The sequence below is a fragment of the Motacilla alba genome, chromosome 4 (assembly GCF_015832195.1).
Source record: "Motacilla alba alba isolate MOTALB_02 chromosome 4, Motacilla_alba_V1.0_pri, whole genome shotgun sequence".
Lineage (NCBI taxonomy): Eukaryota > Metazoa > Chordata > Aves > Passeriformes > Motacillidae > Motacilla > Motacilla alba.
In genome coordinates this window covers 26,376,885-26,391,355 of record NC_052019.1, presented here as the reverse complement: position 1 = coordinate 26,391,355, position 14,471 = coordinate 26,376,885, and the positions used below count along the sequence as shown (strand labels likewise).

The following is a 14,471-nucleotide window of genomic DNA, read 5'->3' as shown; positions in this document are numbered from 1 at the left end:
CTTTCTCATCCTTGTTTCTCTTTTCAATTTTTTGCAATACAGAGAAGTGGATAAACCATGGAAAACCATGGCTTACGGCCTAGATACCTGGCTGCTGTAGAATTGCTGGAGACAGTCTTCTGCTTCTGCTATCCAAGAGCACTTAAAAATCTGACCTTAGCAATGTACTTGATGTAAGGGCCTTGTTTGGATTTATGGAGCATGTGAAGCTAATTCAGCTGCTGAAACAGATATTCTCTGTCTTTGGAAATGATGAAAACATACGAGCAGATAGCTGCCACACAGATGAACATAGATGGAGTGAGACCATAGCCTGAGAGAACTTTTTCCTGCCTCTCAGTGGTGCTTCAAAAGTTCCCATTTTTCTGTGACTAAAGCTAGGACAAGCAAAACTAAGCTCAGCACTGCTGTCCAGCCCTGTGTTGTTGGCTGAACTGTAGCTTAAGTGGCAGACAACAAATACCTTTAACTTGTTCCTGACTTAAAAGCAATAAGATTTCTGGTCCCTCTTGACTTTTTTATCTGTAGTGTGTGTCATGTTCTTCTGCTTTGACTTGGCTCACAGCCCTAATATTTTTTAAGTTGGTTGTAGAGCCTGTGTTGGGAGTTCATGAATGGAAAGAAAAGCATGTGTGTTTGAAATCAGGAAAATTGAAGAAAACATGCCAGCTGGAGTTCAGAGTTTCTCTTGGAATCCGGTCAAATTGACATTTTATACTTTGTAACTTGGGTTGGTTTAGTTATTTCATGTTTGTTTCACCTGAGCTGCCCTCAGTTCGTATAAATGTGATATGATCTTGATTGTGGCATGCCAATGGTAATTGTTTATTTAAATATTAGGCTGGCCTGTCTGGGTAGCTATTTATGCAATTTCTATATAGTTCTTTTAAGCACAGCCCTAGTAGTTTATGTAGAGAAGTATAGTATGCGTGTGAGTGTATATATAAATATTTGCTTGCTTTTTTAATAACCATTGCAAATATTATTTAACAACTTCCTTAGGCAAAGAAAAATGTTTTTCATGTCTAAGTGTAAAATCAGTAAATATCTAACAGCTGTAATACTGAGCTGTACTACTAATTTAGTAGTAATAGTAGTAGTAGTAATAGTGCTTTTTAAATGAATCTTTCTGAAATGTTGTAGGTGCTTTTAACTTTACACATTCTAGAAAGTAATTTTACTTTTGTAGAAAATTTTTTTAAAAGCTAAATGTGGTTTTGATGTTAGGAGTACCACTGTCCTTCTCCCCAAAACATGTAGTTATTTTCTTTTCAATTCCCTGTGTGTGTTTGTTTTTCTAGTTATGCACCTGATACTTTTTGGATCTTTTTTTTTTTTTTCCATTTTCTTCAGGAGCAGTTGGTCATCATGGTGACAATCTTGCAGAGAAGATTCTTTCTGTGCTTCCTAAACTTCCTGGCCACAAGACCGATGTAATGATTAACATGGTGGAACTTACAGCACTGCAGACTACAGATGAAACTTGCAGTATTATAGCACCTGGCTGCTTAGCACAACCAAAGTAAACATTCTTTTCTTCTGTCTTTTTTTCTTTTTAAATTTTTATATTTTTAATGTTGACTATGTTTGTTATCTCTCTGTGAAAAAACGAACAGAGAACAAGTCTTTGAAAAAAGGAAACAAAAGAAAACAGTCAAGCTTACAGCAAAACCCCATCTGGTCGTAATTCTGCTGGAATGTAATAGTCTATATGTGTACATTAAGTGAGTAGGCCAGATAAGACTTCCAAAAGTGGAAGAATCTCAAGACCTTTTAGATTTGGGTTGTTTAAATTGTTGTAGATTACTGTAGCAGAAATCAGTATAGATTAACACCAAGAATTCTCCTTGTGACATTTCTTTTTCTGCCTAATAGGTCATGCAAACAGGTAGGTCTCAATGGTGACTTCCTTTTCCCATAAGCCTCTTTATAAAGTTAGCTGGATCCTGAATTTAATTTAAGATTATATCCCTGTTTTCAAACACAGTACCTGTAGAGAAGGATAATAAGGCACAAATTCAGGTATACAGACAGCTTCATGGGGGCCTGATTTTTGCTTAAACAAGAACAACCAGAAAGCAGTACTTCAGGCAATTGTACTTAACTATGTATAATGTGTAGCTAAGACTTTACAAGTTAAGTGCATCAGATTTTATGTTTGACTTTCTAAATTTAGTTGTCCAAACCAAAACTCTCCTGCAGCTTCTGTTACTATGCAAAAACAAGGAAACATATCAGGTGCTGGTTTCACTCCTCAATAAATGTTTTTCTCAGCAGTGCTTTAGAAATTTATACAGTGCAAAGGAGATTTAAAGTTCTTTCTCTTTTACTATAACGCTCTCCTCATATATTAGAAAATGGTTTTTCGAGATGGGCTATTTGATATAGTTTCTGTTCTTCTCTTTTGACTTGTTTTGTGATTTTACACCTGCACTGTATCCTTTTTCTTCCCTTTCCCCCCAGCAAAGATTTCACAGATTTCCACTGTTAGCAGCATATGGTCTTTATTTTCTGAGAGCCTCCAGATCCTTTGTCGCCTTCCATCTCTCACACGTGCTGTAACTGGGTCCAGTTTCTAAGTTTTGTATTGCATACCTCTTTTCTTCCATAGAAGTTGGAGAGGAAATGTTTCCTCATTGAGGCAGACTCAGTTGTAACTTGCTGCCAGGGTGACTAGATTGAATAAAATTTGTTCTGGTTTGCTTCTCACTGTCTGCTTTCCTGCTGATTCCTGAATTAGAAGTTAAATGTCCTTAAAGATCTGTCTGCACAGTAAAATGAAGAGGTCATTGTCCATAGTAGAACTTTGTGGTAGCTTTTTGTGCTAACTTTGAGTAGCTACCATTAATAAAAAAAATTCTGTCAGTGTGGACTAGGAAAAAAAAAAGATATTTACTGCCCTGATATTGTGGACCTGTGCTACCACTCTATTGTTTCTCACATTATTGACATTGAGGAGACTAAAGGCAGTGCTGGTATGCCTTCCCATGGCTAAATTATTACTTCAGTCATGCGTTCATATTTTTAGTAACAGCTGACAGAGTTTTACTATGTTCTAAGGTGGCTAGTAGTATATATTACACCAAGGTTTGTTTGCCTATTTGCTGGCTAATGGGAAGGTGCCCTCTGTTAACAGTAGGTAGTCTTAACATATTTTGCAGTCTCATATGGACACAGCTGCTTAAAGAACAGCAGGATTTGGCTACGAGATGCAAGTGTGGCAAAGTTGGATGACAGCAGCTGATACCTGGTGCCAAAGCAGTGCTGCCATTAACACACTGGTCTATAACAGCTTCTCCAAAATACCCTCCCTCTGCAAACTCATGGCACAGAATCTGTTACACTGGAAGTTTTTAGGGACAGATCATGCAAATATTTTAAACAGTCTTAATCTTGCCTTGTAGCACAGCAAAGGGACAAGATGACCTCTGAAAATCTCTCTTGTTATCACTGTTCACAACTGAAGAGGAGTTGTGGGCCTTAGAAGAGTCTCCAAACTCCAAGTGACACTGTGATGTTCAACCTGTCTTTTGCTTCTTCTCCAACTAAATAATAATCAGGAATAGTTCCTAGTTTAAAATAGGCACTTCCAAACTACCTTCAGACAGTTGATGAAGAGTGCTTGAAACTATTAACAGTGGCTGAAGGTGGTAATTTCCATTCTGTTTAACAGGACTATTTTCAGTGTTGGCTCATAAATGCTAACATTATTCACCTTTGCTAGTGTAAAATGGTTGTTTTTCTGAAGTGCTGAAATAGATTAAAAATTCTCGCCTGTAGGTTTCTGTGTCAATTCCATAAGAAATTCCTTAGGACGCTCTCAATTCCTCATCAGCTTGGTTGTTGCCCTTGGTAGCTGGCTCAGAAGTGTTTCTTATAATTGAAAACTTAAGTCTTCATTTGTATTTGTAAATGATGCATGGCAAGGAGTGTTCCTCTGCTTGTAAATTTTCTGTTTACTCTGGTGAGTGAAAGTGCTAGCCCTTTCCCCAGAGACAGGACCAGCGACTTCGGTTACACCCAGATGAAATGTGGAGGGGCTCTTTCACATGAAATTTTGTGATCAGACTGTGGCATTTCAGACTCACATATTCAGAATATTTTTTAAATGTTTTCATTGTTTTCTCTCAAGTAATATTTGAGCATGCTGTAGTGAGGGAAGAGAGAGAGTCTGGTCCTTGCATTCAGCTTGCTATTTTTAACTTCTCTTATGGCATGCCACTCCAGCAGAAACATCTGGGCGCAGTTACAGAGTTAGCAAACTGAATTAATGAATAATTTATGGTTGGTGTGGTGAAATAAAGCAGGGTTCTTTTCTCAAATCTAAGGAAATAATGGGCTTCTTTAAAGATTTAGATGAAAATGTAAATGCCATATGCTGCTTGAGTTACTGTACTTTGAAGGTGCTCTCTTTGTGAGGGAGGGAATTTCTTACCCAAAACTATTCTACAGTTCTTGATGTTTTTTTAGTTTTATTATCCTCAAAAATCTCACCGAGTAATTGTTTGCCCTGCTGTAGTCTCTGACATGCTGCTGTTCCAGTGGGGATGATAGTAGAGCTATGCTCTTTCAGAATTGTGTCAAAATATTTTATTCATTTTTATGTACAAATGGATGTGCACAACAGAAGGGAAACAGTTCATAGGTATTTAGCTAAAGACATCCACTCTTGATGAGAACTGCTGGTGTCTGATTCAGAAAAGTAGTAGCCACCCTGTCCTTTCAAACAGATGATGCATAATAGAAGTGAAATTGTAGTGAAAGCTTAGTGGTAGGGGTGATTTGAAAAAATTGATTACAGTTCTCTTGCTGGTCTTTGTATTTTGATAGCGCATACAGTGTTTTTAAAGGAATTCTTCCAAATTTCAGCGTCTGATTTTAAGCATGCATGTAGTTGCTTCTAGGTGTTGTCTGTTTGGATGAACGTCAAGCTCTCTGTGTTTGTGAGCAATCCATCCTGTACATTTAATAACATTTTGGCCGCAGTGTTTCTCAAAGCACTCATCTTGTGGTTTTAAGATCTTTTTTTAGTATGTTGAAGCATCTTGCTGTCAGTAATGAGTTTATTTTGATGGAGGTTTATCTTTTCTGACTCTTGTGAACTGGGGGCTGAGGTGCATGAAGCGCAAGTGGCTCCCTAAAACCCCACATGAGGGTTCAGATGCCTGACTCCTGATCACAGGCCTGTGGTGTGTGAGAAATAAAGGTTTATATACACTGTGGGCAACCGAAGAAATATCTGTTTACTCTTTTTCAATATGCTCTTTTATTAGCCAGGAACACTTTTGATGTGCTCTCCTATTTTGCTGAATAGACTGAATATTTAATTTACTTATGCACATTTTAAGAACTCTCTGAATGGAGGTTTCTTGCCTGATTTTCCACTCTTGCTTCCTTTCTCCAATGTTTGAAGTTTGCAGGCTTCTTAGAATTAAGTATGGTGTTAAAATCTTTTAAAAACTCCAGATTTTTTATTTAAAATATATGTGTATTTAATGCAATGTACAAAGAACCATTGGACCATTGAACCAACAACAAGCATTTTTCCATAAAGATGAAATACTTTAATGTGACACAGTTCCTGTTTGGGCTGCTATGCCTAAAGCAATTCAATAAGCAATATAGCTGAGCTGTTTGGGCACTTTTGACAATGCAGGTGGAGCCTCTAAATCATCTGTATTTGCATTGGGGGGAGAAATAACAAGTTGAGAATGAAGTGACCGTGTTGATGGGTGTGATGCAGAAAGCATTTTTATGCAGGCCAGATGTTTGAATCACAGCACCCACAAACATCTTTCTTTAGGTCTTGTATTAGGAGTGGAAAGGTGTGATGAGGGAGTGGGTTAAATATTAGGACATTCCTGGACATAGAATGATGACATTTCAGTGTCTCATGTTAGTGGCAGCTGAAAATGTACACTCTCCCAATCATTCCTAGTTCTGAAGTTGTTATTCACATTTTGGACTGATCAGTACTTTTTTACAAATGCTACAATTTGGATGGAGAAGAAAGCCTTGCTCCAGCTGCATCTTTGCATTTGGGTGTGATGTGATGATTCAGAGCTCCTCTGGTACTGGTGGGACTTGGATAACCCCAAACCTAAAGGAAGGCCATGAGGTGAGGGGACTTGTATTCCAGTCCTGGTTCTGCTTTCAGCTTGCAGCATGATCTCTGGCAGGTCACTTAATTCCTTTCTGCCTTTGATTCCTCCTGTAATTCTTGTCCAAGGAACTTGTTTTCCAAACCAGGAAAACAGGGAGTTTCTTAGGATACAAGTTTGCATACTGAAGGCAGAAAAATCCTAGGGGTTCGGATCTCTGGAGATGCAAGTAACAGTGAAGATGGCTACAAAGGGAGTTAAGGTGTCAGGACTGCTGAACACAGGGTCTTCATTTGTGCTTTCTTTGGTACTGTATCCTTCCCACTCCTACTCTCAGTGCTTTGTTGCCCTGGGGAGGGAAGACAGTTTTGAGTTGCATTCACCTGGCCCCCTTTCCTGGGAACTGAGGGAAGAGCAGTTCCAGTGATCTCTGTGTAACACACATGTAGTTCACACATGAACAGTCTCATGTATAATGTCAATTTCAAATGAAAGATTTTTTGTGTGTATGGCAAAAAAGAGGGCAACAAGAAATAAAATGGAAGAGGAGATTAAAGTCTCCCTTTAATCTGGGAAATCAACTTTTTTGAATGGCTGATTTTATTCTCTTGAAGTTTTTTTTTTTTTTTTTTTTTGTTTGATTGTTTTTTTTAATCAGGGAACAAGCATCTGACGAATATTGGTGTTTTGGTTTTTTTAAAATAGTGTGGTTCTTGGATGTTTTTGTTATTTTCAGTCTTTTAAAAAATATTTCCTTTACGTCAGCTGTAGATTTTAATCAGGAATGAAACCACAACTTTTTTTTTGCATGCATGCATTTTTGGAAGCTTATAATGAGAAGGTAATTTGGGACAGTGTTATTCTTGAATGAGCTGGAAATTTATGGCATAAATACGAGTAATTTTCCTTTCTGGAATGTTAATATTAAAGAAGAAACATTACTATTGCAGTAAGAAAATCCAGATGTCACGACTATATTGCTTCATATCCACTGCGAGTCTTGCAGAGGAGGAAGGGTGACCCAAAACAAAGCGTGGCAAGGCTTTTTTAGACAGGGAGAGAGACAGCTTCCTGCTTTTGGATGTCTTTGGATGCTTTTGTCCCGGTATGCTGGTGATGGCTCAGCAACAGCGGGGTGCTCCCTGCCCATCCCGGCTGCTGGGGGAGGGTGTTCGTCCAGCTTTTCTGCTGCTGGACACTTCCCCCTGCTGGAAGCCGCATGCTCCTGCTCTCCCAGGACCCGGCCTCCTGTCCCTGCTGCAGTGCTCTGCTGAACTCTGCTCCTAAAGATCGTTTGAAACCTAAAGTCAGCACTCCCAAAAAAAAAAACAACAAAAAAACCAAAAAAACCCAAACAAACAAACAAAAAAAAAAACATCCCAAAAGAAGCCACCACCCATGGTACAGCTGTTTCCTATCTGCCTTTCTGAACAAGGTGAGCAGCACTTCGGGGAGAGAAGGAAGATTTAGCTGTAGAATTTATGAAAAGCAGCCAACCTATTGCATTAAATAAAACTCTGAAACTTTCTTTCACCAATGACAGGTGAAATTACAGCCTGGCCTTAATGCTTCCAGGGCTCCTGTTGTGCTACTAAGGTCCATTTTCTGGGAGATGAATTGTGCTTTAGAGGGTTTTTATGTTGGTATCTTTTTTTTTGCCTTTTCAGCAGTCCATCCAGGAGATGCTTGACAGAGTGGTGGATTGGGCAGTAGGAATGCCCCAAACAGCATTCCTTCATCTCTCCCCCATGCTCCTGGACTGGCAGCCTTCCTGATCACCACTTTATTGTACTCATACAGGCTTAGAGCACGGTCCTGAATTGAGGCCTATTTAGCATTTCCTCATTGTTTGAAATTTCTCAGGGCATCTTCTTGTTGGAAATAAGAGCTCGGGCTGGATCAGCTTCTGGGGTTTGTCAGTCAAGACAAGCTTTCCAGGAGATGCTTTCTGCTCAGTTTCAAACCAGCCAGAATCAAATGAACGTAATTGACTGTTGTCACAGGATGAGATGAACAAGCTGATAAGATTTATTATATTTTACAATAAATGTGTATATTTGCCCGGATCCTTTCAACATGAGACCTCACTGAAATGGAAAAAATGAAGGGGTGAGAGGGCTGTGCTGAGAGTGGAAAATTCTGGAAAGAGGTCAGGACCTCTAGCTTGCCTGTGCTATGTAACATACAGCATTGTTAGAAGACCTTGCTGCCTCTCTGCAAAACCCCAGTTTGCTGCACTAGTGAGTCTGTTCAGGTAGGCAGTAAAGGAATCTCATGAGGGTTCTTTGTCCAACCATCCTCCTCCCTCATAGGTGCCACGATTTTGTCAATTGTCTGTTACGACAGGGCTCAGAAGCCTTAGAAGTTGTCTTCTAGATAAGAGGAAGTTTGAAGCTTATTTTCCTTGAGATAAAGAAGGAATTGGGCTGACAGGCTCTTGGCATCAGCTGAGTGGCTCTTCCTTATCTATGCCTCTCAGCCCACAGAAAGGACTTCTGGGGGCTGTGGGAAGCTGGACTGCTCAAGACTTCATTCTTTTACTTTGAGAGCCTCTAACTGTCCTCTTTGTCTAGGCTACCCTGGCTTAGTAATGGAAGTGTTCAGATGGAATTCAGACTGTTTTTCCTGGGCCTTCTGACACTGTCATAGCAGTCCTCAGAGTACAAGGATCAAGAGTTTTCAGATGCTGTTGCCTCTAGAATCAGCTTGGTGAAAATGGCAAAATCAGAACCCTTCATGCTTGATTTTTTGAAGACATTTTTAGTTCTGAAGAAGAAAGACTCCCTGTGTTTATATTATTCTCCATATTCTCTCCCTCTATTTGAGTTCTGCCGTTAAGTCCCAAGTTTTTGATTTTCCTTTGTCCATGGAAAGACAAAATAAATATGAATCTTACCCTGAAGTTGGCCAGCCATCAGCACCTCTGAGTACTTGCATCTTCACTTGGTTATCAGAGCAAGGTAGCTTAATGCCTATGAGAAAATTCAGTGAGTTCAACCCCTCAGATAGTTTGTCTTCTACCATTGTGCCCTGTTCTGCAGGCTCATTCCTTGCAAGATATAAAGAAGGACAAATCTCTCTCTGATGACCTATCAAAGACTAACTGCTGTCTGCGCTCAGGACAGAAAGGGAAGATCTTTACATTGCTTAGAGGCAATGGTTTTTTTGTCTCTCTGTAGCATTTATTTTAAAAGTGACATAACTTTTTTTGTTCCCTTAATGTTTTTGTTTGTGAATTTTGTGAGTTTGTTTTTTCCCCTATGTAAATTTGCAAAGTGCTTTACTCTTGGTGTGGCCACAGTGCATTTTCCTGCATGTATATTCAGAGTTTAATGGTAGCATGAAGACTGTGTCTGTTTAAGTAGACTTTGTGGTTCTCCAAAGTGAACTCTGATGTTTCTTGTGTTATAGTACTATCTCCTGGAGACTATTGCTTTGGCTGATGTGAGATTTTTCTAAGACTAGCTCTTACTCTGTTTGGCCATCTGCCTTCAAGTTTGCCTCCTAAATGACCTCAACAGCGAGGTTTGAAAATGCAGTGATATGCACTGGCCATATTACATACTGCAGAATTACTCATTTGCTGTTCAACCATAGCGCCAGAACAGAGAGTGGCTGAGTGACCTGGAGGGGTGTTTTCATTTATCATTTTTATACTATAAAGTAAGCCTGCTGTATCTTACAGCAGAGAGAAATGTGCCATAATCGACTAATGAGAAAGAACAAATGACAGCTGCTCATTTGGATGACGAAGTAATGTTTGGGAAGGAAACAGTATTATCTGTTGGCAACTGGTCTGATTGCAAGTTTTGACTATATGATTTGGGTTATTTCATTATTCCAGACTTAACATGAACCAGGAATCAAAGGTTACACAGGCTTAAATTTATGTGAAATCAGCTATTTACCTGTCAGAACTTGAAGATGCTTTTACTTTGAAAAGTAGATGGAATCTTGCGCAGAGAAATACTCTGTTTTTATACAGATAAATACATATACAGCTATTGATTTTAATTTAATTGAGCCAGAAATCCAACATTCTTTTCTGCTATTTAGCATGGCTAAGTAATATTTAGCATGGCTTCTGTTATTTAGATGGCAGACCTATGGAATCTAATTCATGATCCCTTCCTGGGTCTAGTGTTTACTTGTATGTGTGTGTGTGCATGCGTGTGTGTGTTTTATTTTTCCTGAAGTGTATTTAGAGGATGCTGAAATGGCTATTGCTACTTTATAATTGTTCAGTTTCAAAAGTGGTTGTGCATATTGACTAAGCCAAACCAGTTCTTGTGCCCTGATGAACTGCAACCCGCAAGCAGTCCTTCTGCAGGTTCTGGATGATTGTGCTCCACCATGTACCACTTGGTTTCCATATGTTGTGAGTATATTTTTTTGGGAAAGATTTCCAGCCTCTGTGGGAGAGAAGTTTTATGACCTTACCTAGTTCTCTGCACAACTCAACTACTTATTTAAATAAGTAACAAGAAAAAGAAATCCATATCAGGTCATTTTCACTAACTGGAAACAGCCACAGAACACAAGCTGAATGTGTATGCTGCATGTGGCTGCTTAAGCTCCAGTTACTCCTTAAAAAAAAGGGAAATTAACCTCAACAGAAAAAGCTGCAGTTCTTACTGATGATAGGAATGGGTTGTGGCTTCAGACCTTCTTTGACAGAGCATAAAATGCCATCAATGGGACACTTGGTTTGGTGGTAAGGAGGGTATGTGGAGGAGGAGGGAATTAGATGGCACCAAACTGATTATAGAAGCCCGTTTTAGGAGGAGGATGCAGAGTTGATACTGAACGGCTACAAAAAAGCAACCAAAAATCCAGAGATTTTGGATTAGGACAAAATTCTGCTCTCATCACTCATTCTGTGGCAGGCAGAAGTGTATCAGGAAGGGGTTTTGAGGAGATACCCAGAACAGCAGGTAAATATATGCAATGTGGACAGAAGTCCTTAAATGTTTCTCATGACAGATCAACCAGAATATGGAAATGGTTATAAAAATGAAAGCCTGAGGCTGGAGCTTTATTCTTTCTAAATAGCTGTCAGTTTGGTTTTGAAGGCTAGAATTGTCCATATTAGGTTTGAATGAGATCTGAGGAAGCTAGGGCTCTAGGTTTGCATCGAAACTATGACAAATATGCTACTTTGAACTAAGAGAGGGGAATAATGAAGATATGCAGGATTTAGCCTTCAAGTTGATCTAAGTTTCACCAACATGCTCACAATGAATTCGGCTTTGCACGTTCAAAGATCTCATCTTTAAGATGTAAAGACTGCTTTAATTTTTTTTCACAATTTATTTTGGATTTCAAAGTATCTGCTTGAATACTTGTTCTCAACTCATAAAAATAATATCTTTGACTTTTTAAACTACTTATACCATAAAATATACTAAGCAGTGATTTTTGTGGTAACTGAGTCATTTATGCAAAGAGTTGTCTTTCTGTCTATGATGAAGATGTATTTTTGTACATTAAGCCCTCAAAGTGGCTTGGTCAAGAGGTTGCATTGATGACTCCAGGCCTTAGGCAAGCAAATAAGGGTGTGAGGTCAAAGGAGACTACCAAAAATTGGCCTTGTAAATCAAAAACATGGAGGAGAAGGAATTCCTGGCATTCCATGGTATCTGGGTTTATTTTCTTACATTTCTCTAATAAGAAAAACACACATCAAATGTGTTCTTGGTAAATGTTTTCACTTGTCTCATCTGTCTCTGCTGCCAAACGTGACCCAAAATACATTGGTCTTACATGCCCTGAGGACATCTACTGGATAGCTAAGCAGCGCATCTGTAAAAGTGGACTTGGCACTCCAGTGCAATCCCTAAATGTAGATTCAATTGTCAGCACCTCATTACTAACTGCTCTTTCCCTGGAATCATTTTTATTAAAATAACCTTATGCAATAGCTTTAAAACTCAGAGCAGAATGTTCTAAAGTAACCTATTGTGTTACATGTAATATTCTGAAGCAATATGTTTGTTGTAAGGATCAGACTTTATATTTAGTATAATTCATTGCTTTGTCCAAAACTGAAATTAAAATCCCTGACAAGTGAGTCTTTAATATACACATTTTAAAGAGATGCTTGCCAAGAATTTTGCTGTACCCTGTAGTGCACAAAATCCTACTCAGAAGCTTTCAATTAAGTTGATTCATGCAGTAACTCAGTCTGGCATTCTGCATAAGCTGTCCTGCAGCTTGTAGGAATGAAACATTTTGCTAAAACATTTTGTTGGACTAAAAGGCAGCCAGTTGAAATTCAGACAGGGTTAAGTGATGGTTACGAGTAGAAAGTTTTAAGAAATTATTTGTATGCACTTTTTTTCCTTCACCCCTGCAGAGTTTGACCACTGTCAGAGGAGCAAGAGTGAATTTTGGGGTAATGCTGGAATAATGGCCTGTTTTATTACAGTGGGCAAGAGGGCTAAGAGGCCTGTGAGGAATCTGGGAAGTCTTTCAGCATCAATCGTTCCCTTTACCTTGTGAAGTAGTATGTGTCCAGATTTGCTAATTGCAAAACAGGGTAGATTAGGTCACAATAAGCAATTCTACTTCTGACAGAAAGAATTTCACTTTTCAGTGATTTTTTAAATTTGTTTGTCTTGAAGGAAGCAAGTGTTCATCTAGATGTCAGTTGTTTTGTTTCTGGCAGTCCTCCAATTGCTGTGGTGTGCTTGGTTGTTTATTTGGACCAGTCTGCATTTAATTGTTGCTCTGGAATCTAAAGATCAGGTGTCACTTTTGCTTTCGAATGGTGATGGACAGCTGGAATAACCTTCTTATTTTTGGCTTTTTGTTGAGTTTTTGTTTGTTTGGCATTTAACTCTACTTGACAATGAATCCACATGCTATTCCAGGCTACACATCTTACCTTTCTATTCTTTCTACAGGAGACTCTTTTGAGACATCTCTGAGGACTTCCAAGGAATGTATTATGACTGTGGGGGTGGGGGTGCAAGAGAAGACTAGGAAGGAGCACTTCTAGACCTGGTCCCACGCTGAGTCAATGCAGAGAAGCTTAGTCCTGAATACCTGTCAAGAAGTGACACCACTACCATATGTTTGGTTGGAGCTAGAACTTGTTTTTCCAAGTTCAAGTGTGATGCATCGTTATCCACAGACTGCCTCAGTATCACCATAATTGTTTAAGATCCCCTTTAGTACTACTTAATAATGGAAAAGTTTTAAAACAGCTAAATGCTGTGTTGCCTGTAATAAAGGCTCTTCTGCAGACATGACTGCTGTGTAGTGATTGCAAAAGGGAAGGAACCTTACCAGCTGGTTAACTGATAGAAATTCTAACAGTATGTGTTATGTGTTTATAAATAACATAATTTTTAAAAGGAATAGCTAGGGGCTAGAGGAAGGATAAGAGTTCAACTGGTTTGAGGTGTCCTGACTACATCTTAGGGCTAGGACACTTTGCCCAGCGGATAGTTAATCTGCTTTTCTCTTTGCACAGAACATGTTCAAAATCGTGCCTGTATACAAGATGGAGCTTAGTGGGATTTAATACTTCAAGGATTTAGTAAGACCTTTAGATCAGTTGGTGTCTGTCAAGACCAGACCTGGTTTTCTGAGATGTATCTTGTTTGTTCTCCATTACCCTCAAAGTAAACTGCTAGCTCCCTCTGCTTCAGCTGTCAGCAAATAGGGTTAAAATGATCCAACCTTCTGTTTGTTAAGTACACTTGCTGTAGATCAAAAAAAAAAAAAGCCTTAAAAAAAGATTAATAAAATCCCTCTTTTCTTGATATACTTTCAGTAAAGTTCTTTAGTAAAGTTTTTGAGATAGTCCAACTTTTGCAAAAGACACACTGAAATTAATTTTAAGACATTCAGAGGCATTTGGTTGCAGGGTAATAATCATGCAGGATTATAGACTTCAGAGGTTCTTGAAGTCGATAAGTAACTGTCATAAGAGGACTTCAGGCGAGGATGATGATCTGTTTCTTGTTGATACAATTGCCAGGCATGGCTTCTGTTTCAGGCTGTTTGCGTGACTAATGCTTCCCTTCCACTCATGCTTCATCCTGCTGAGCAGTGACAGCTCTGCATGGGTTCCTTTTCCTACACTCCTTACCTTCCCAAATGTGCCATTGTTTCCTCAAGACTTGCCTCAGGGTAACATCTTCCAGAATTACCATGATGACAAAAAACGTTGCAGTTTGTACAGTAGTCATGTAAAGGTGTGAAACATCACTGGCTATTGATTTTGTAGAATGTGAGTAGAGCTGGCTTCAGGAATTTATTTAGGTTGAACCCTCTTCTTTGCCAGCCATCTCATGCTGGTGCTGTTGCTTCTTCCAATAGTTCACCAGAGCAGCCTTACTTGTTTAGAGGAATTTTCTTTCT

The 14,471-nt window shown here is 39.0% G+C and overlaps 1 protein-coding gene across 1 annotated transcript in view; it reads left to right on the top strand.

The window, feature by feature from the left end:
* The window catches only part of SCFD2 (sec1 family domain containing 2), a 187,524-nt gene that overhangs the window by 4,121 nt on the left and 168,932 nt on the right, over window positions 1–14,471 (top strand). The window contains exon 2 of the mRNA XM_038136779.1: window positions 1,354–1,522. Within this exon, the coding sequence (XP_037992707.1) occupies window positions 1,354–1,522 (169 nt within the window). The remainder of the gene's footprint in view (window positions 1–1,353; window positions 1,523–14,471) is intronic.